At 45.8% G+C, this 23,835-nt stretch overlaps 1 protein-coding gene across 1 annotated transcript in view; it reads right to left on the bottom strand.

The window, feature by feature from the left end:
- The window catches only part of LOC147610689 (uncharacterized), a 61,090-nt gene that overhangs the window by 16,415 nt on the left and 20,840 nt on the right, over window positions 1-23,835 (bottom strand). The window contains exons 4-6 of the mRNA XM_086785119.1: window positions 6,353-6,503; window positions 3,748-4,661; window positions 1,810-3,600 (exon numbers count right to left, since the gene is read on the bottom strand). Coding sequence (XP_086641245.1) covers window positions 1,810-3,600; window positions 3,748-4,661; window positions 6,353-6,503 — 2,856 coding nt within the window. The remainder of the gene's footprint in view (window positions 1-1,809; window positions 3,601-3,747; window positions 4,662-6,352; window positions 6,504-23,835) is intronic.

The raw sequence follows: 23,835 nt of genomic DNA, 5'->3' as shown, positions 1-23,835 counted from the left end.
AGGCGCTCTGCCATCACAATTGCGGGGGGGGTTCTTCCTTGAAGTCCTTTCTTAGTTTTTATATGTGTGTGTGGGTCATGGGTCCTCTGCCCAAGTCATCCCCCAAAAAAGAATTGTAATAAATGTTATGTGTGTGTTTTTCTCTTTGTGTGCTTTGAGTCAGTTCCTTCAATAACACTCCACTAAAAATCCCTTATCAAAGCAAGGGGGGGATATTGTGACTAAAACCAATATAGGACATGGACGACTAACAACCAGTGTTACCTTTGCCAGAGTTGGGGACAAGTTACATGAACCTCTAAGCCAAGCATGATATGCCTCTCAGCCATGCTAGTGTTGAGCCTCTGAGCCTGTTGAGGCCAAACTCACCAGCCTCTGAGCCAAGCTACCAGCCTCTGAGCCTGCAACTAGAACATGCCAAGTTGGGACCAAAGTTGGAGCATGTGCATTCTTGCCTAGTGAAAGTTTTTCTCCGAAGGAGGGTTTGTTGGGTATTCGGAGCCTCATATGTGTGCGTGTCCATCTCCTATGTCCACCAGTGTCTATGTGTTTAGGTGTGAACACCTTTTTAGGTGTCAAACACTTTATATGTGAGTATGTGTGTGAACCCACTCCCCTACGGGTGGATAAGATAAGTGTGCATTCAATGCTGGTCTATGAGGTAGATGGACCTCCGGTCCTATATATTGTACCCATAACATTATTGTTAGTATATTCTTATTGTGTGAGATTATTGCTAATTTTCATTAAATGCTCATTAGTTCTTAATTAATCATGGCTTATAGATTTGATCCTCCTTGGATCATGTTTTCCTACAGAGGTTCAGGATCTCTTAGTGCTAACCTTAGCTAGCCACAGCAAGGTATCTGATTGAATTGAAGTGAGCATCACTAAAAAGAAAAAGCATGACCTGTGATATTGTATTACAGGCTGGAGTCCTTTGTATGGAAGTGCTAACCTTAGCTGGCCACAGCAAGGTATCTGAATGAATTGAAGTGAGCATCAATACAAACAAAAAGCATGACCAGTGATATTGTATCACAGCCCTGAAGGTAATAACATGCCCCTCTCCCCCCCTCATTTTACTTAGTACATTCTACCTCGTCAGAGGATTGTAGTTTGCCCATGAGTGGACATTTTTTTTTCTACTACTAGAAAGATCTTTTCTCGGTGGTGGTGGTGGTGGTGGGGTGGTTGGTTGTGTGTGTGTGTGTGGGGGGGGGGGGGGGGGGGGGGGGGGTGGAACTTTATCATCAAGGTTGTACTTTTGCCTAGGGATGACCCTGGATAGGGACATTAAAGGTAGTAAGTGGCTTATGGGTCACCTGAGTGTTGATTGGTGTAAATTTTGAAATGCCTCATTAGTAATAGGTGTGCTTTTATTACAATAATCCACTGCCTATACAAGTGAGTTCATAAACAGGATTTCCATGGGACAGACCCAAGCATAGCGTAGATAGTGCTCTATCCAGATACTCAGATAGTGGGCTCAGGTGATATGAGACACCAGGGTTCAGGAGAACCGCACAGCTCAGTGTTGGTCTAGCCTCAGGCTCGGGGATTCTCAGGAGAGAGCTACGGTTGAGTGCTATGGTTGAGTGGTGAGCATGCCAGCCCCAATTAAGATGATCTGTTTTCTTGTTGTTGGTTGCAGATATTGGCTGGGAGTAAGGATCTGCTTCACTTTGGAACCCAATTTGTTTCTTACTTGGACAGTTTAAAGCATTTGTTATAAGAAAAAAAAACATTATTGAATGTGATTGAGCTGAATTTTTTCTGAAAAGCAGTTTCATATGTATCTATACTTACCAGAATGGCAGACAATCACCATGTACGAACCACCCAACAGTTTAAGTCGATGGCGAGCCTCTAATGCATGTTCAAGACATAGAAAACGGGGCCTTGGTACAGTTTCTGAAGACAACGAGTCGCAGAAGTTTTGAGGCTTTTCATTTGATAAATTTGCTCCACTGCTTGCAGGTGTTTCCCAGGTTTCTGCATATGGCATGCTCAAGTCGCCAGCTTCACTTTTCGGTCTATTTTCTTGCTCCAAACTCAGCTTGTCTTTTTCCATGTCCAGAATAGATTTCTCTTCTAAAGTAGATGCCTTGCAAGAAGCTCTTCCCTCACCTTCAATCTCACTCGCAGTTATACTGAGACTGGCTGTGTTGCCTCTCTCAGCTGTGCAAGCCAGCTTAACACAATCAGCATCCTGTACGTTTCTTGGAAGAAAAGACTTATCTTCTACCATAGATACCTTGCACAAGGTTTTGCAATCCATTCCATCACCTTCAACCTGTCTCTCAGTAATATTGAGATTAGGTGTGTTCGATGCATTGCATGTCCCAGCTGTGCAAGCCTGATGATCACAATTGATGTCCTGTGCATTCATTGTGCAAGTAACAGATTGATTCTCAATTCTTGATTTTCCTTGCTGTTTGCTTTCTTCAAGAAAATTACTTCCATCTGACTCACCATCAGTGTCTGTAAGTATATGTAACTTGCCACCATGAGGCAAATCAACACACAATGTCAAACTTCGCACTGATTCGTCAGTTGCAGGTCTTGAGGCAAGAGCCTCATCGCATTGACCATCACAGTTCACTTCACAAGTGGTGGGCTTGTGAAGCATGTCATTTCCCAGTTGTACACTTGTTTCTGAACCCACAGACAACGGTATCTCTGCTGCTGAAACGGATAGCATACCCTGACAAGGCTGGCATCCAATTTGTGGAGAAACTGTTTCTTCCACTTCCTTGCACCCTGGCAAAGCATTCCCTAGCTCCAAATCAGTGAAAGTAATGCTGCCTTCCATCCTTGACTCCTGGGATCTGCACTTTGGCACATCATGTACAGAAAGCCTAGCCTCAACTTTAGGCATGTACTCTCTGATCGCATATGTACCATCCTCCAGTTGTAGCAACACCTCTTTGCATACGAATTTCTCCAGTTCATTCAGTGGCATTATGACACTTGAATCATCCCTATAAAGCTTGTGACCACTATCAAATAATGAGGCACATTCAACATCGTTTATTGCAAAGTGCCAGGGAGCATCCATTGTACAGCCAACCTCATCATCAGACACTAAAGAACAATGGGGACGGAAACAAATACCCCCATGTTCAGTCTCTTCAGCTGTTTTCTTTTCGTTATCATCCTCTGAGTCAGAGTCCTCTTGATATGTGGCTGCCAAAAGCTCTAAAATGGACATTGAACCTTTTACAACAGTGACACGTGCTGTCATGCCAGTTTTGTCTATGATGAGTGAGTTATCCACAGCATATTCACAGCCCTGAAGCATAGAACCTGGAAATTGAGCACATGTGTTCACTAACTGCGCTGAAACTGGAAGGTTTTCAGAGATATTTCCAATTGTATGGGAAGATAGGGCCAATGGAGAGTGTGTTGAGTCAACATTTCTGACAGATTCACAGAGCAGAATTCCATCCACTGAATCTGGTAGCAACATTGATTCAGGATTCCACATTTCATCTTTACTTGCATCTTCAGAAATTGCACATTCACTGAGCCATTCCTTTCTACAATCAGTTGAGCTGTCTGAAAACTGCGGAGCCTCTGCAGTATCCTTTTGAAGTGCTGCAGGAATCAATCAGAACAGGGAATACAAACAGAGTCAGTAATGAAAACAAGCAGCACAACGCCGTGTACTAAATAATAGCAATCAAAGCTCCCAAACAAAGATTCTCATAGAAGACATGGAACAAAGTAGAGCTATAGCCGGACCTGAAGCATCTTCTTTGGAACCATTAATAGAATTCTCCATACCACTTGCATTTCCTGTTTTACCACACAATAAATTGGCCATCACCTTCTCATCAAAGGAAGAGTTCTCCCAGCTTTGCTCACAATTTTCCGATCTTTGCTCAGCTCCTAGCACTTCCAGCGTGTCCCCAGAAGTTACACAAACATAGGACTTCTCAGATACTTGCATCTCATTCACTTCTCCATCCGGCAATGAAACATTCTCTTGATCTAGATTCATATGTGAAAGGGAGGGAACTGAAAGGCAAGTAGCTCCTGACAGAGGATCAGATACAAAGTCAGCTGCACAATTCTCATCATTCGCTGCAAAAGTAGATAGCAGGTGGGCATCATCACTGTTTTTCACATATTCCATGGAATAGGAGCCCTCAACGATGACGGAGGAAGGTTGAACTAAAGCCATGCTTGGGAAGCACAAAAGCCCACATGCAGCACATGGAAGAGTGCCCCAACGTAAAGGAAGATTGCTGTTCAAGGGCACATCCTGAGCCTCGGTGGGGTTCTCAGTCCCTTGCAAGGAAGACTCCTGTTTCTTTATTGCAATCCCATTCTCTTGCAGTGCAGTTTCTGAGACTGGTGTTTCACAAGCTACTTCTTCTGCAATCATGTTGGCTATGAAGCTTGAAGCCTTCAAGTCATTATCTACTGCTGAAAGACACGAAAGTTTGATTTGTGCGGACTGTGCAGGTGATATATCTGCATCATCTCTGAGCAATATGCAACCTGAGACTCCAGTGTCCAATAGAAGTCCAAGCAGCCGGTTGTTGTGAGCAACATCATTCATAAAAACAGTCTTCACGGTCTCCTCCCCTAGAGACCTCATTCTATCCTTCAACCGTGAGCTCCGGGGTTCAAATGGCAAAGGCAAAGGAATTCTGGACAGCATAGCAGACACATATTACAGTGTTGAGGAGTGAAAGTAAAGAAACAAAAATAAAACCAAAATGGAGTGATCATGAAGACTTAAGAGCAGAGGATTCCTTTTGTGGTGCAAACATAACTTTTGAATACATCCACTTGTGTTCCGACCTTGGAAAACACTATGAATAGTTTGCAAGCTAGGCCTTGAAATTTGTGTTTAAAAACAGCATAGCCACATGCATTTCACTATTTAGATACTGTTCTCAGACCCTCGAGGAAGGCACCTCTCACAAAGTGCAGTTCAACCCACTGTGCCGTAGGGAAAAAACCTTCAGTGATCAGCAGTACAACTACCATCGATTGCTTGCAATAACATAATTTACCTTTGAGTACCACCTCATGTGTCCAAAATCCAACTGATGAAATCTAATTAGAGCTCAATTTCGTAACTTCCGTGAATATTGAATAGAGGGGCAGGTTAGGAACGAATGCTCCTTCCTCAGTCATGTTCCTGGGTTTTGGCTGGTTTGCTTCTGTAAAAACCCCATTTACATGGAGAAACGAAGTTGAGCAGCTGATTGCCCATAGATCATGGTTCCACACCACTAACATGGCAAAAAAAAGAACCAGCACAATCACATCTAGCATCAACACACATCTCAGGCTTGTCATTTCAGGTTGAGTGACAGCAAGAGCCAAGGGATCCTTGCAAAGAGTGCCAACGTTTGCTGCCCATTTGAGGCAAGCCAAATGGGCCTACTAACAATTTTGCTGATTGTAGGCAAGCCAACCAAGCTGGTCACTGCCCCTCCCCCACTTGCTCCATCAGCATTGTAAGCATCTCAAAAAAGATACCCATCTCTTTAAAGCAGCATCCCACTACAGCCATCTCTGGAGCACACAGATGCTGGGTTCTCTGCCATTTCTTGAACAAACGTTCAGAACTTAAAGCTGTCTTCTACTATTCATGTAGCCTATTGGATATTTGTATGAGGAAAGGGAATCAAAGTTGCAGGTAATCAACACTGAAACCAGAGTTGTGACGAGAGCAGGAGTCCCAACACGATAGAAACAGTACAAGTCTAATGGCACATTGGATAAAGTCCTCAACAGCACACGTGCTCACTAAGAAATTATCTCATAAACTAAAAATTTGCTAAAAGGTTTATAATGGCAGACCGCTCTACTGCCTCTAGAAAAAGTTTGATAAGAGAGTCATCTCTCAATGTGTGAAAAATGCTGATGGCATTCCACATGGCTGAGCTAGTCGGTGCACCCATGGAGGTCAATTCAAAGATGCCATCAAAAACATTTCTCCATGAGTACCACAAGATTATTGGGAGTCTTAACAACAAGATGGAGGTTCTCTAACAAGCCTCCAAAGAATAATGGATGGGACTGCTAAAGTACATCAAAAGCCAGCTTTTGACACTGGCTACACACTTCAAGCAAACCCTCGGCCAAGTTTTGTGGATCAGCTTGAGGAGGAGATTTGAGCTCCAAGACCATGCAGCTATCTTTCTCTCTATGCCAAGCATTAGCACATGCTATTTCTTGACGTGTTCATACCAGCCTCTGTAATGCCTAAATTGCTGTTCAGAATAGTTCGCACTGTTTGTATACGTAAACAACCATCTTTACTACTCTTGCTTTTGTCATACACTGTAGTTGAGAACCAATGAGAGTTCATAAGAATAGAATCAACCTTGGGGGAAAGGATAATGCCAGCAGGTACAGTAACTGCTGATGAGAAAGCATGGGTAAATAATTCATGGCTGCCCTTCTTGTTGCAGCCTCTTTTGCAACTTCAAGCCAAGCCGGACTTGCAAAATTTGCAGCTTCTCCACAATTGAAACCTGTCTCCATAAGATATCAGAAGTGTAAATAGATTGAAAAATAAATCTGCAAGTACTCAAATATATCAATGTAAGCAAAGCTTCCACAAATTCAGTTGTACACACAATGCCATGACTAATCCAGCGAATCAATCTAAACACTAGCATACATAATGTTTACTTGAGAAAATATACACAGCACCATCCCCAAGGCCTCCCAACCCCTCCCCCCTAAAGAATAATAGTTGCATACAAACACTTATACTTAGCTCCCTGTATAACCCCATGGAGGTCCCTCAAGGACACCCATTCATCTCCAATGCTGCACTAGCTAAAATCCTCGGCTATAATAGCCACCCTTGGTGGCTCTGCTGCTGAAACGAAGCTGCTCAACCATGCTCTCTCATGAATACCATCCTTGAAAAGGGGATTGTCACTTCCACAAGATGGCATAATGCTGCTCAAAATCTCCAGCTAGAAGCCACCTTTACAACAGTTTTGCATGCCACATGCATCATTATAAGGGTATGACCATGGACAAGAGCTGTAACAGGAAACGTGCATCTCAGGGGCGATTAATCATTGAGTTAATTAAAAACACTTGGGCATAAATTAAACGATACAATCACAAGACCATAAACATTGCACTAGGGGTCAAAAATGGATCAACGCCCTTAAGATATTCTATCACTGAAAGAGTCTCTCTTGTACAAGCTTGGAATGACTATGTCACATGTGTGCAAGCTGTGTGTGTCTTCTTTCAGCCCTAAGCAGCTGAATAGGAACCCTGATGCAAAAATCACCAAAAAAAGACAGAGAGAAGAGAGAGAGAAATAACTGTATTTTCAGTATATTATATAGTACTGTGTCCATAGGACTGTACAAAGCTCTGTGACCTTTGGCCTTCCAAAAGAGGTATACTAAGACCTGAAAATCCCAACTCTTGACCTACCCCAAAAGGGTGTCAGATTGTTGCATGCACGGAAGCCTTGCTGTACTGATCCACAGCCCTAAGCTTGATTAAGAACAAGATGCTGAAATTAACACGATTAAGACAGAGGAGAGAGAAGTAGAGAGAGATTGGTGTCAGGGTTTTTCTCGTATTTTTATATGGTACAAAAAGGTGGCTGAATTTATGTACATGATTCAAGCCCTTGGTCAGCCCCATGAGGTGACCTCTGGCCTCTTACACGACTTCTACTGCTAAATGATGAATATGACTTGATGAGATGACTCGATGAAATGACTTATGACTGAATGCTTATATATATGCTGAGGTATGCTGGTTGGCCTGTTCTAGCAGCTGTCGGCCAGCTTTGCGCATGGTTTTATTCATAAAATATGCCATAAATGGCTGCGCTGAATATTTGGCCTTTCCCATGTGCTGGCCACTGCTTGGAGACAAACACTTGCATGTTGAGGTATGCTAGTCAGCCTGTTCTAGCAGCTGTCGGCCAGCTTTGGACATGGTTTTATTCATAAAATATGCCATAAATGGCTGCGCTGAATATTTGGCCTTTCCCATGTGCTGGCCACTGCTTGGAGACAAACAGCTGCATGCTAGGACTCCTTTGAAGGCAGCCAACTGCTGGCTGGAAGCCTCTGATGGCTGCCGACTGAGTTCCCAAGCCCTCATGCTGCTGATGATGTTGTTGTTGATGGTGACGATGATTCTGATGATGATGTGGCTGCTGATAATGAGGATGATGCTGTAGATGATGATGCTTATGCTACTCATGCTATTGTTGTCATACTGATACTTAACCAAGGATTACAACTGTTCATACAGATGATTAGCCATGGCACGGGCGTGCACGCGACATTCCCTTCTGCTAACCTTGATGATGGGATGGACACTCTGTCATCCTTCCTCCCTGGACTGCTTCTAACTTTGAACTGCTACTGACTTTGACCTTCTACTGAACTGACTTTGAATTTGACTGATCTTTTTGTCTGAACACCTTCATTCCTGATCTCCACTTCCAAGTCTTGCTGAAGAACTGAGCATCGTCGTCCCCATGCCTACTTTTCCCTTACCCTTAACATAGTGGTGGGTCATTGGCCGGAACTAATCATGCATGTTGCTAGGCCTTTGGAACTAATCTGAGAGCTTAATGATGTACTAATTCTGTGTACATACCCTCAGAAAATGCTTCCTCTAGCTTCGCTTGTTGGCAGACCACTCCATCTGCTACCCTGCTGCATTCTTCTGCTGGAACTATGCACCTTCCTTGGGACTATGCTTAGTGGGTTGAGCCTAAATTGTTGGATATTTCGAAGTTAGTCTGGAGTCTAGTCTAGTGTCTTTTGTGGTGTGAACACCCATTATTTAGGTTTAGGGTCAAAATACAAAGGCTTTGGTGCCTATAAAAGCAAGTATTTGGGTCCTTCATTCACACAATGAGTACCATTCAAGTTATCCAGGCCATCCGGCAGAGACCCATGCTAGAGCTCCTAGGATGATTACCACTCCAGCCATATACTATTGTACTCACTGTCACTTTTGTACTCCCCCATATTCATGTATTCATGTATCCATGTACTCATGTACCCTATTTTGACTAGTAGCATGAGCTCCCCACTCTCCCTAGCTGCTGCTTCCGGATGCTCCCTACTAATGTATTGTAGGGCTAGATACTTACCTTCAATTCTTTCTTTTCTTTTCCAGACAGTGTATCAGATGTCACATGGTTGTAACTTTGGTCTCATAGGTCACTTTGGCCTTTTGAAGACGTTAATATAACATTTCATTTCTCTCTCTCTCTCTCTCTCTCTCTCTCTCTCTCTCTCTCTCTCTCTGCAAATTGTGCAACATAGAGGTGGAGACAGAGGAGCATTATGTTTGCCATTGCCCAATATACTATGAGATTCAGGAGAGATACCACTCTCTCTTCAAGGAGGGATTTGGTCCACTCAACAGAGTTATGAAGTTTCATGATCAGAGATGCTTGGGAAGATTTTTGATGGAGTTACGTCATAGAGAGCGGCTATTACAGCAACTCCCACAGCAGAGAGATACTACATCTCAGACACGGATCACTACCTTCTTCCGGCCACTCAGTGATGGGACATCTGTTGGGGTAAAGGCACTAATGCCACCCTGGTACAGTTAGTACACTTAAGTACAGTTAGTACTTTTTTATTGCTACGTACACTAAGTACGGTGTACTTAGTGTTGTAACCTTATCCATTAATATAAAAGGTTGACTGTGTGCTTGGGGAGGTACACACATACTCATTATCCCCAAACTCTTGACTTCTCTCCACTGTGTGTGTCGGTGTGCTCCTCCTCTCTCCTCTCTCACTCTCACTCTCAACTGGTATCAGAGCCTCGCACACCTCTCTCCCCTCCATTCGGCTGGAGCTTGGCATTCGGCATTCGCATCTTTGCTTCGCGTAGTTGCCCACACGGGGGTCTTAGCTCGGAGCAGGCAGCAGCGCCGCCCAGCCAGACAGCATCGCCGCCCACCCAGGCAGCGACGCCAGCCATCCAGCCAGCGCCGCCACCCAGCTCCTCCACCGCCAGGAGCGACCCAGCACTCGCAGCCAGGTCGCCTAGCAGGAGGGGGCCAGTGTAGCCTTTCTGGCAACACAAACGCCCCTCCAAAGCTCCCATTTCGCAGACATTTGACAGCCCTCGTGTTCAAAGGGTGTCTTTCGAGACACTACATCTGACACCGGGTGTCACTGCGTTTCTTCGCATCACGGTACGTCGTGTCTTCATCCTTTCACCATTGTACTTGCAGGAGTAGGTGCAGGTACAGCTATTGAGCTCACTGTGAGCACATTTTGGTCAGATGCATAGTCAGTACGCGTGTATGCCTACTGCGTAAGAAATTTCTTGCAAAATCAAGGGGCTTTTGTAGCCAGTGCCAGGATTTGGCTTATATACGCACGCATTGCGTTATATACTCCCGATTGGAGTTTGATTCTTGCAGATTTGTATGCATTTGTGACCTACTGTACAGTGGAGGATACACTGAGTACCACATTGCAGACTGGAGCACGGAATGTGCTAATCAGATTTGGGCTTTTGCAAGGTGGATGCATATCAGTGCTGGGGGAAGCATTTAGATGCCTAATTGTTGTCAGTGAAGCGGTAATGCACTCGAAATTCTGATTTCTTTATCTCCAGTCAAGGGGCTTTTGCCCAATCTCTGTCCTAAACTGTTGTATACAGTTTTAGGGGTGTCTGGAAGTTCGAAATCGACAAGGTTGAATGGTCAAACAGTCAAAAATCTGATTCTGTACTTTCTGGTACAGTCAGAACTGTTCTGAGTCAACCGAATGATGCAGATGCAAAGGCAATAGTACCAGTAAGCAAGGGCAAGAGCAGTGTGAAGATTGAGGAACTTCATTCTACACACGGTTATGACAGTGAGGGAGATGTCTTATTTCTCTCTACCTTGGATGCTCATGCTCTCCATGCAGGTGGTCTTGCAGACATGCACTCTTGGATTATTGACTCAGGTGCCTCGTTTCATGTCACACCTTACAGAGAGTTGTTTGTGAGGTATGCAGGGGGCAGTAATGGAGTCGTTTTTCTGGGAGATAATCATGCATGCAGTATTGTTGGCATTGGAGATGTCAGGCTTGTGTTTGCTGATGGTACTCAGCTCATGCTCCATAATGTCAGGCATGTACCGGAAGTCAAGAAAAATCTGATTTCCACTGGTATGTTGGATGATGAGGGATTTGTGACCAGCTTTGGTCATGGTTGTTGGAAGGTCACCAAAGGTGCCCTGGTTATTGCCAGAGGGCCCAAGGTAGACACAATTTATACCCTTCATGCCAAAGTGTGTAATCATACTCATATTCATGCCACCGAGCTGCCGAATATTTCAATGTGGCATAGCCGGTTGGGACATATGAGCATAAGTGGAATGGAGCAATTGGCTCGTCTTGGCTATTTACCGTCTCTTAAATTTTCTGATCTTAAGTTTTGTGAGCATTGCATATATGGTAGACAATTACAGTGCCCTCATAAGAGGAGAATAGGACATAAGGATGCTCAGCTTGAGCTTGTACATACAGATGTGTGTGAGATGCCTAGTCCATCACTTGGAGGTGCACGGTATTTTGTCTCCTTTATTGATGATTCCACACGTAAGGTGTGGGTGTACCCTCTTCGGTTGAAGAGCGATGTCTTTACAGTGTTTCAGAAATGGCTTGCTTTGGTTGAGAACCAGACAGGCAAAACACTGAAGGCTTTGCGGTCAGATAATGGTGGGGAGTATATGTCTAAAGCATTCAATGACTTTTGTGATGCTAGAGGTATTCAAAGGGAACTCCCTGCTCCTTACAGTCCACCGCAAAATGGCACTGCAGAGCGCATGAATAGAACCATACAGGAAAAGGTCCGCTCTATGATGTCACATGCTGCTTTATCTTATGGATTTTGGGCTGAAGCTGTTAAGACAGCAGTACACCTCATAAATAGGTCACCGAATAAGAGACTGGATGGCGGAGTGCCAGAAGAGCTTTGGACAGGAAAACCTCCGTCCTATAAGCACTTAAGGGTCTTTGGTTGCACTGCGTACGTGCACATACGCAGAGAAGAACTAACCAAGTTAGATCCTAAGTCTCTAAAATGCATATTTCTTGGATATGGTGACAAAGGTGAGATGGGTTACCGCCTATGGGATCCAGTAAATAAGAAGCTTATACGCAGCAATGATGTCTTGTTTGACGAGTCATGCATGTTTAAGGCAGACAGTAAGTCTTCTGATGCTTCAGACATTGATGTTGATGACTTGGAACACCCTGTACAATTCAGGCAGCCTGCTAATCAGCCACTACAGCAGCGTAATCAGCCTTTAAATGATGCTGCAGCAGGTCAAAATAATCAGCCAGCAGTGGCAGAAGATGTCCTACAGGACATGCCACCTTTGGAAGATCTCCCAGGCATTATTTTGCCACCAGATTTGATGGAACAGCCACCTGTTTTAGGAGACCAGCAGGCTGGACAGCAAGACCCATGGGTCCGTAGGTCCACACGACAAAGGAGGCAGCCAGCCCGATTTGTTCCAGGAGCAGATTTTATAATGCTTACAGACTGTGGAGAGCCTTCCTGTTATAAGGAGGCAGTGCAAATGCATGATAAGAGGCTATGGGAACTAGCCATGAAGTCCGAAATGGACAGTCTCCATAAAAATGGCACTTGGGAATTGGTGCAGCTGCCAAAGGGCATGAAGACATTGCCATGCAAGTGGGTATACAGACTAAAAGTCACACCTGGAGCTAGACCACGGTATAAAGCCAGATTAGTTGCCAAGGGTTTTAAGCAGGAATACGGTGTAGACTTTGATGAAATCTTTTCTCCCGTGGTCAAGATGACCACACTCAGGACTGTACTTGCTTTGGTTGCATGTGAGGATTTGGAATTATGCCAAATGGATGTGAAAACGGCTTTCCTTCACGGTGATCTTCATGAGGAGATCTACATGCAGCAGCCAGAGGGTTTTGCAGTCAAGGGCAAGGAGTCACTTGTATGCAAGTTGAAAAAGAGCCTTTATGGGCTGAAACAGGCACCAAGAGAATGGTATAAGAAATTTGATACCTTCATGAGGTCCCAAGGTTTCAGGAGAAGTGATACCGATCACTGCTTGTACACAAAGAAAGCTGCAAATGGCAGCTTAATCATTCTCATTTTATATGTGGATGATATGCTTATTGCCGGTAAGGCTCGTAAGGAGCTTGATGATCTAAAAGGGAGATTGCATGAGGCCTTTGATATGAAGGACCTTGGTGATGCAAATCACATACTGGGCATGCGGATACGGAGAGACAGGGGACAGCGTCTGTTGTATTTGTCTCAGACAGAATATATTGGCAAAGTGTTGCAAAGGTTTCACATGGAGGGGGGGAAGACTCTTAGTTCTCCATTTAGTTCTCCATTGCCTCCATATGTGAAACTCAGTGCAATGGACAGCCCACAGTCAGATGCTGACAGGGCTGAGATGGCCAAGATTCCGTATGCTTCAGCTTGTGGCAGTCTCATGTATGCTATGGTTGCTACCAGGCCTGATATTGCGTTTGCAGTGGGAGTGGTTAGCAGGTATATGGCAAATCCAGGCAAGAAGCATTGGGATGCAGTGAAAGGTATTATGAGATACCTGAAGGGCACACAGGAGTTGTGCATATGCTTTGGCAAGCAGGATGCAAAAGTGCATGGTTATGTTGATTCAGATTATGCTGGTCATCCAGATAACCGGAAGTCTACTACCGGTTATCTACTACCGGTTATGTTTATACATTCACAGGAGGTGCAGTGTCGTGGGTATCAAGGATGCAGCAGTGCATAGCCTTGTCCACCACAGAAGCTGAATATATTGCAGCCACAGAGGCATGCAAGGAAGCCTTATGGCTATCTCGGCTAGTGGGAGACTTGGGCATTACAGGAGATATCCCATTGTTGCATTGTGACAGTCAAAGTGCTATTCAGTTGGCACACAATCCTGTCTTTCATGCAAAGACGAAGCACATAGATGTAAAGTATCACTTCATCAGGGAGGTGATAGATGATAAGCTGATTCAGCTTGTCAAGATTCATACGGATGACAATCCAGCAGATCTGTTGACAAAAGGCTTGCCTACAGAGCGGTTTGCACACTGCCGATGTTTGATGGGTATAGGATGAGCCTTACTGGGCCATGTACTCCATTGTGTATATGCTGTATTTTTTCTCTTTTTTATACTTGAGGGCACATTGCCTTTAAGTGGGAGGTTGTTGGGGTAAAGGCACTAATGCCACCCTGGTACAGTTAGTACACTTAAGTACAGTTAGTACTTTTTTATTGCTACGTACACTAAGTACGGTGTACTTAGTGTTGTAACCTTATCCATTAATATAAAAGGTTGACTGTGTGCTTGGGGAGGTACACACATACTCATTATCCCCAAACTCTTGACTTCTCTCCACTGTGTGTGTCGGTGTGCTCCTCCTCTCTCCTCTCTCACTCTCACTCTCAACATCCTCCACAGCTCCTTCGGTCCAAACCCGGGTCACTCGGAGACGCACTATCTCTACATCTACTAGTAGAGGAGTGACATCAGCCCGAACGAGAGAGCTACGATCCAGGAGACGCCCCCGCCCACCTGGCCCTCACCCCCCAGGTCTCCACCAGACACAGATTGATGAGATCTTGAGGAGACATAGCAGAGAGGACAAACCCCAAATTGATCTAGCAGCACAGATTGGGAGATATCTTGCCCCTAACCCGATGTATGACATCCTACACCCAGTCATTGGCACCGGTTGGAGCTAGATGTTTTATTGGATGTATTTACCCCCCCACCCACCCCATAGTAGTTAACCAGAGCCCTGTATGTGATTTATCTCCACATTATAGAGTACTTTGTACTTTTTTTCTTTTGTATCCATTTGATGTCCATTGAGACATGATGATGATATGATGTACACAGGTTTTGACTCATAGGCCGTTTTTTGGCCTTTAGAAGACGTTAATAAAATCTTTCTTTCTTTCTTTCTCTCTCATGATAGATTACCCAAGAAGGCTTGGGAGACAAGCAAGAGGCCACAAAAGAATCATAAAAGTAAGATGTTATCTTCCGGATGGATGCAAGATTTGCAAGGCTGGTTCAAACGATGGAAGGTAAACAAATACCTAGAACTGCCACATGAAAATATGGATATGGAAGTTTTCCATCATGCCCTCCTCGAGACACTCGTAACAAGTGGCAATCAGCTGAGAAAAAGGCTAAATTTGAATACTATTGTGATGCCATTAATCCTGATTTTTGGTCATTCTACACACAAGGAGAGGACAACACTCAAGCATACATAAGCACACCAATGCCACCCCATGCATGCAGGAATACAGCATGTCTTCGGACAAGATCACAAAAGCTTAAGATTGAAAGAGGAGCATGGCAAAAGGTGCCAAGGCAAGAAAGAATCTGCAAATTTTGTGACAGGAATGCCATGGAGACAGAAGAACATATGGTCATGGTTTGTCCTCAATATACACATATTCGAGGCGGTTTCAGCAAACTCCTTGAAGGCCACACACATCTGCCACGAGTATTGCTTCCAGCCACACCCACTGTTTTGGGGGCATTCATCACTCGACTCTTCAAACATAGAAAGGAGCTTGAGTCACATTATCCCAAGATGAGAGGCCCATCTCGACACCGGCGGAGACTACAACAGAGGATCAGGACCATACTAGCACGGCATGGGAGACGTCCAGTCAGAGTACTCACCATGGAGGACATTGAGGATATCCGCCATCGACCGATGAGAGACATCTTTGGATAGTGATGTGTATGATGCTTACCTTTGTTGCTGGAGTTTTCCTCCCAGATGTTATCCATTAGGAGCTCCTAGTACCGTACTTTTCCTCATAGTTGTTTCAGTTTCAGTTAGTTGTTTAGTTGTTTTTAGCTTTTCTTACACAGACATTATATCAGATCCACCAATTGTTGTAACCTTTTTGGTCTCATAGGTCATTTTGGCCTTCTGACGACGTTAATATTTCATTTCATTCATCTCTCTCTCTCTCTCTCTCTCTCTCTCTCTCTCTCTCTCTCTCTCTCTCTTCGTCGCCTGTGCAATAGTCCTCTCTCTCCCTCTCTCGCTTCACTACCTCTTTCTCTCTCTTCATCCCCCTTTCTCTTTGTCGCCTGCACAGCAACAGTCCTCTGCTCTCTCCCTCTCTCTCTCCACATTATAGAGTACTTTGTACTTTCTTTTTTTCTTTTGTATCCATTTGATGTCCATTGAGACATGATGATGATGTACACAGGTTTGATGTCCATTGAGACATCATGTCCATTGAGACATGATGATGATGTACACAGGTTTTGTCTCATACGCCATTTTTTGGCCCATCCACATCGGAATCTACTGCCCACAACAGTTCCTCTACTATGACATCAAAGCCCAGCACCCATACCCATGCTCCAGCTCCACGCCCCAGAGGAGTTCTTAGTGAGAGAGCTCAATCCATTCTACGAGCCAAACATCCGCGACCTAGAGCATCAGGACCCTCCACCACACAAAGACGGATTCGTCAGGTTCTCCGCTCACACGTCACGCTCCCATCACAGAGGCCTAACATTCACTCCACCATCAGATCGGTTCTGGCCGAGGTGGGTATCGACATTAGCTGATCACAGCATATCTCACTCTACACACGATCACCTGTTGCTCACATCTACTGTCAGATGTTTTCACTTTACTTTTTCTTTCAATTTTCCATGGCTCAGTATATCCATGGTACCATTGTATTACTTTTGGTCTCATAGGCCCTTGGGGTCTTCCGTAGACGCTTAATATATCTTTCTTTCTTTCTCTCTTTCCACGTGACATAGCTGAGGGAGACCTCTCGGCCATACCTATTATCCCCATGCTTGATATTTTGGAGAGTGGTATACCATCTACTCGGAGCTGATGTTGCTCTCATGTTTCTATGTTCTTAGTATTCCATGATGAGTTTCCATGAACAATTTTGTATCACCCCAGTGAGATAGCTATGTTTATGTTTTCTTTCTGTTTTATTTTCCATTCCATGATGAGATATGCCATGGACATTATTGTATCACTTTGGTCTCATAGGCCCATTGGGTCTTTAGTAGACGCTTAATATATCTTTCTTTCCTTCTTTCTTTTCTCTCTCTCTCTCTTTCTCTCTCTCTCTCTCTCTCTCTCTCTCTCTCTCTCTCTACCAGCTGAGGCCAGGATTTGTCAGATGTGCCAGATGGAGCCAGAGACAGAGTTACATTACACGTCACTGTCCAGTATATTATGAGATACGAGGCCGTTTTCACTGCCTGTTCAGAGAGGGTTTCGGACCACTTTCTAGAGTCATGAGATACCAAGATCAGAGATGCCTCTGATTATACTTGCTAGAGCTTCGTAGACATAGAGAGGGTCTCTTGAGAGGGAGGGGATCAGAGAGGGAGAGACACCTATAGAGGCAGATTACAGACTTCTTTCGACCAGAGATCGAGCAGTCAGGCCAGCAGGCATTGCAGCTAGCCCCAGAGTATAGCCACACTAGAGGTACACTGATTGGTCCGGCTATAGAGCTGGGGGAGTCCAGGCGCCCCAAGATGAGAGGCCCATCTCGACACCGGCGGAGACTACAACAGAGGATCAGGACCATACTAGCACGGCATGGGAGACGTCCAGTCAGAGTACTCACCATGGAGGACATTGAGGATATCCGCCATCGACCGATGAGAGACGTCTTTGGATAGTGATGTGTATGATGCTTACCTTTGTTGCTGGAGTTTTCCTCCCAGATGTTATCCATTAGGAGCTCCTAGTACCGTACTTTTCCTCATAGTTGTTTCAGTTTCAGTTAGTTGTTTAGTTGTTTTTAGCTTTTCTTACACAGACATTGTATCAGATCCACCAATTGTTGTAACCTTTTTGGTCTCATAGGTCATTTTGGCCTTCTGAAGACGGTAATATATCATTTCATTTCATTTCTCTCTCTTGCGTAATAGCCCACCATGGCTACGTAACAGACCCGTTGCACCCTTCTCTCTCTTCGCTTAACAGACCCGTTGCATCCTTCTCTCTCTTCACTGCCCAATTTCTATCTCTTCGTCGCCTGTGCAATAGTCCTCTGCTCTCTCTCTCTCTCTTCGTCGCCTGCGCAATAGTCCTCTGCTCTCTCTCTCTCTCTCTCTCTCTTCGTCGCCTGCGCAATAGTCCTCTGCTCTCTCTCTCTCTCTCTCTCTCTCTCTCTCTCACTTCGCTACCTTTTTCTCTCTCTTCGCCCCCCTTTCTCTTCGTCGCCTGCGCAACAGTCCTCAGCTCTCTCTTCACCGCCGTTTCCCCACCTACCCTTGCTCAAGCCCCCAAGGCAGCAACATAATCCTATCTGCTGCTCCCTCTTGTCGCCTGTACCTGCCTCCCCACTTGCAACGGGCCCCCTAGAGGGCCCACCAGCTCAGGACCAGAATCAGTACTAGAAGGGGGACCCCTTCAGTCTAACATGGACAGCTTGCTGGCAACAAGGACTAGAAGTGAGGAGGGAAATACAGCTCGATTTGGGTGAGCGCCCAGAAGATCGGCTACCCCCATATCAAAACATGCCTGACCACCATGAGAGAAGTATGCAAAATGCAAGATACAGACATTGAGCACCTACAAAAGATGCTCGGGGAGAACAAGGATAGATATAGCCTGATGCGTGGGTTGCGTGCCTCCATGCAAGAGGAGATGGATAGGTGAAAGGCACACATGCACGTATACATGATGGCAACTCAACAAAGCAAGATGCAAGAGGAAATGGTCCAAATGTTGGACGCAAGTCGCCACCCTTAAAGTGGAAAACAAGACCTTGAGGGCACGTACTCAATTCGAAGAAGGAGAAATTCAACTATCCCTCAATGATGAGCTGAATACACTTAGAGAGCAAATGAAGACCCTCCAGGAACAAGAGGAGAAGAAGGCAAACAAGGCAACCACATGGGCAAAGATGATTAAGAAGACACAGAAACAAGTGGAAGAAGCGGGCAGCTGGATTGAGGTTGCCAAGAAGCAACGGAACCCACCATCATCCCCAAACATCATCAATGACACACTCGAAGAGAAGAAAAGAAGGAAGATTAGGGCATTGAATGTGAGAGTGGTGGGATGGTAGGAAGGAGCCTCGCCGAAAGAGGAAATCCCTGATACCCCCTTCGTCGAGGCATGGAGGATGGGCAAAGACACCACCAAGGAACGCGCACTCATCCTCAAGTATGCGGGGTTGGAGGCGAGGCAAGCATTCCTTACCAAAAGGCGGGCACTAAAAGGAGAAAAGACTTACCTCGAAGACGATCTCACACTAGCACAGGTGGCACACAGGAGGGAGTGCATGCCACGCATCTTGGATGCACGGAAGGCAGGGAAATGGGCAATGTATAGAGATGGGAGGGTGATCATCACCAAGCGACGTGCCCAATGAAGGTGCGAGACCTATGAGACCAAGCTAGAGATTGCGGTTTGGAACTGCAATGGCGCCTTGAGGATAGATGCAGGCTTGTTCGAGGAGACATTTAGGGGGAGAGACTTGGTCTTACACACAAAGACACATCAGTGCCAAGAGAGTCGACTTCCAGAGGTGAGAGGATACAGATGGGTGTCTGTTCACCGCCCACACCCACGCACAGTAGGGGGTACCCGAGGGTCGGGAGGGGTGGCTTTACTATACAGGGAGGAGCTTCAGCATGTGATACAGGTGGTCGGGCGGGATGAGGCTGCACGGTTTTTGTGGGTGAGGATCCAAACAGAGAGGGCCCGGGAAATCTACCTTACAGTGTGCCCATGGAGAGTCCCCGTATCTGCCCCTTTATGATGACATTATGAAGTTTTCTAGTCTAGGGGACATCCTCCTAGCAAGAGACTTCAATGCCCGCAACCGCATGTGAACAGGTACCCTTCTTTGAGACATATGATCCCATGTACCAGGAGATTGACATGTGGGTACGAATCTGGAGCGGACATCACAGGATACAGCAGCCCACACAGACTATGGAGAGTATCTCTTAGCCCTCGGCGGGGCTCATAGGCTAGCCATTTATAATGGCCTAGCCAGATGGCCTGGATCCAACTCTCTCACCTCCTACCCCTGCGGACATGGAGCCAATACAGTGGACTATCTAATGGGATCCCTCTCTCTGATCCCACTCATTCCGGAGTTTACCATCTTGCCTCGCCCCATCAGTGTTGGGGCCGACCATGCATACCTGACCTTCTCCCTCACATGCCGATACACCACCCAACCACCTGCTTTGCCCCATCACCGCCCGAGATACCACTTCACCAGAGAGACCTCTTCCATCTATTCTGATCACGTCTACCGCATCCTCTCCGACCTCGACCCCCACATCCCACTTGATGAGTTTACCACACTCGCAGCCACCCTCCATACGTCCGCTGCAGCCGCCTTCTCGCACTCCAGAGCCACCCCTACATCACCAAGAGGGACTATCCCACAGAATAGCTGGTACGACAAGAAATGTCATGATACCCGAGCCCGTCTACATCGGGAGGTGGCGCTAGGATCCACCACTCACCAACAAGCGCGAGTGATCTTCCGACGTCTCACATGGAGGAAGAAGAGACCCTACCTAGCCAAGCTTGAGCAGGAGCTATACCAGTTATTTCTTGGGAGCGGAGGCCTAGAGGATCTTCCAGGATCATCACCTGCCAACTCCGATTACTTCACCCGACACTTGGCACACCTATGCCACCTCTCTCTATCATGCCCCCGAGCAGCCACCTCTCCCCCTTTCACCCGAACCTCATCCCCCATACTCTTCCTCCTTTCACCTAAGCATGGTGAGAGATGCTATTGACAGGATGCTGACTGGGAGAGCACAGGATCATGATGGAGTCTTCACCGAGCATTTCTCTCATGCTAGGGACACGCTAGCCCCTTTACTAGTTCACATGTTTAACAGGGCTCTATGTGAGGGCTTCCCGCCAGCTGGTCATCGAATACTATTGTACCTTTCCATCACTGTGAACCTTGGAAAGACCAAGGTCATGATCTTTAACACCTCCCCACAACGGATAGGCAGACAGTTTACATACAATGGAGAGCCTGGGGAGTATGTTACCTCATATGTATACCTTGGGATCACTTTTGCTGGACCTCAATTCTCGATGCGGAAGGCGGCCGAAGCTAGATTGATGAGGGGATATGCGGCCCTTGGCTCACTAGAGAGGCAATGCTCACAGATACAGTTTCAGGAGCCGAGGACGAAGCTTTGGCTATTTAATACTCTAGTTACACCTACACTATTGTACGGTGCCCCTATCTGGGGTCCCAGCTGAGGAGACAGAGGAGAGAGCCGGCCGAGACAGGTACAGAGGAGGTATATGATGGGTGGAAGCCAATGGAGAGGACCCCTAGTGAGGATGATCTCGCGCATGATTAGGAGTGAGCCATCAGTGCCACATGAGATTGTGCAAGCAGAGATGGGCGCTTCACCGATAGTGACAGAGGCTCTATTCCAAACAGTGACATACTGGCACAGGCTATGGCAACTTCCACTAGATAGATGCTGATGAGAAGAGGCTTGGGGGAGAGAACCCGACATAGCGAGGTCCCAGCATCTGAAGACTCGAGCACCGAGTCAGCACAAAGGCGGTGAAGAAGGTCCTTCTGTAAGGATGAGGAAGGGAAGTCAGAAGATGCTTGCTTCGTTGTCTTGCCCGAAGGAGGAACAAGGGACTGTGATATGCTCCGCTTCTTCCTTTCGTAACATCGAAGAGGTGCAGCCCGGGCAGGGAGAAAGCAGCCGACATCTGCTCCCACAAACACACTCCGTGCCTGCGCGCGCGCGCACACACACACACACATAAGAGCATACATTTATACAAAGGTCTGTGATCTGAGTTTTTGTCAGAGCTCCGGAGATACAAGGCAAACTCAACCATAATGAAGCCTAGCACTAAGTAGTAAGGATCATAACAAATATAAAGAATTATTACAACAAAAAAAGGTAGTTGATAGGGCATATGCACCACTGAAGATAGAAAGAATTAACACAATATCAACTGGTTACATCTTGGACGAAAACTTCACAATGTGAAATTTCTCTGTCTCTGAATTCATTATGAATGACCCATGACTTGCCTTTATATATAGGAAAGTGATAGCAAGTCGTAATCAAGTCGGTTTTCACTTTTCATGCCATAAAAGTCATCAAAAATGTCATAAAATGTGTTCATATTGTGCCCATAATATGTCCCAACCATTGGTACATGTCCTAGGCACCTCCGAGCACCTATAGGGCCACCAAATTGGCTCCAAACTGCCCATATACGACCTCTAACTTTGCCCTTAAGGCGGCTGTAAGGAATAATCATGTCTACGTGGCACCAAATCAACGTGTGCAAGTGACATTCCCTCCTGCTAAACTTGGAGTTGGGGTGCACATGATGCGCCTTTGCTCCATGCGTCGATTCGACTGCGAACTGGATCTCCCATAGGATGTCTCCACCACTATCTCCTCGGGAACTACGGGCAATGGAAATTGCCCCTTTGCCTTTGGAAGCTTTATTGGCATGGTAGACTCCATGAATACCTCAGAAATTGAAGTACTTATCTTCTCCTCCTCGTCAATGGATTCGGAGATAATTGTGGGAACCCCGCGAACTGTCACCTCCTTTATGGCTATGATGATCTCGAGAACTCGCATGGAATCTGGAATTGTTTGTGGCTCTGCATGCTCGAACAATTGAACCTCTTGGTTGACCTCGACCTGTGGATCCCACACGGTTTCTAGTGCCTCTTTGGTATCCCTTTGTCCTTGGTCTTCTATTGTGGTACTCTTGTCCTCTTCCTTGGTCTTCACCACACTTGCTTCCATTGGAGTGCTTTGACTCATCATGGCGAGAAGCTTCTTTATTTTTTTCAAATACTCTTCTTCACGTCTTTCGTCGTCTTTTCTTTTTTGCCTTGATTCTTCTTTACGTTGTTCCCTTCTCTGCCTTGCTTCTTCTTCACGTTGTTTCCTTTGCCGATCTTGGTCTTCACATGCTTGTTGGTAAAGCTTTTCCCTCTCATGGGACTGCCGTTCGAACATTGCCCAACTAGCTTCACTTTGCCTTTTCCTAGGCACCTCCGGGCACCTATAGGGTCACCAAATTGGCTCCAAACTGCCCATATACGACCTCTAACTTTGCCCTTAGGGCGGCTGTAAGGAATAATCATGTCTACGTGGCACCGGATTAACGTGTGCACGTGAAACAAATAGCCTCAACAGAAACCACATTTGTATTCTCAACCCTATCAAGATCAATAATAACAAAGATCTGCAGCAACAGCTTGCAGGCTTCAACCATCCAACACAACTGGGGAAGTGTTTTGAGCAATCCTTGATATAATCCAAGTTCCAACAGTGATGCGACCTGAGAGGTTCTAGGACACCACTTTCCACATAGAACCCTCTATCACCTCTGCAATCCCTGCTCTAGAAAGATCTAAGTCTCCTCTAGCAGTCTCCACGTCACCTTCTTCTCATAACAAGCCAACTGATATTCAACAAGCTTCACAGAAAACTTCCCAACAAAAACTAGTGCTCTTGCCACTCTCTTCTACAACACACAATGCTCTCACACATACAAGCTTTCTCTCCTTCGCCTCTTCACGCAATTGCGCTCTATCTCCATGCATACCCTCAACTACTCTACCCAATCTTGTCGGCTATTCTCCATGCAACCGTCCTCCCTTCACCTAACAACAGCTAATAACAACTAGTTCACTAATGCGCAGATATCCATGCAACAATCCCCTATTTCCTAAGGTTCCTAACCATACCCCATTTGTAATTTTTCTTCTTGGGATCGGGGTGGACATCTTCACTGCGCATATCCCTTGGA

Source organism: Cibotium barometz, chromosome 48 (assembly GCF_041138505.1).
Source record: "Cibotium barometz isolate CiBa-2024 chromosome 48, ASM4113850v1, whole genome shotgun sequence".
Taxonomy (NCBI): Eukaryota; Viridiplantae; Streptophyta; class Polypodiopsida; order Cyatheales; family Cibotiaceae; genus Cibotium; species Cibotium barometz.
This window is presented reverse-complemented; position numbering and strand designations above follow the sequence as displayed.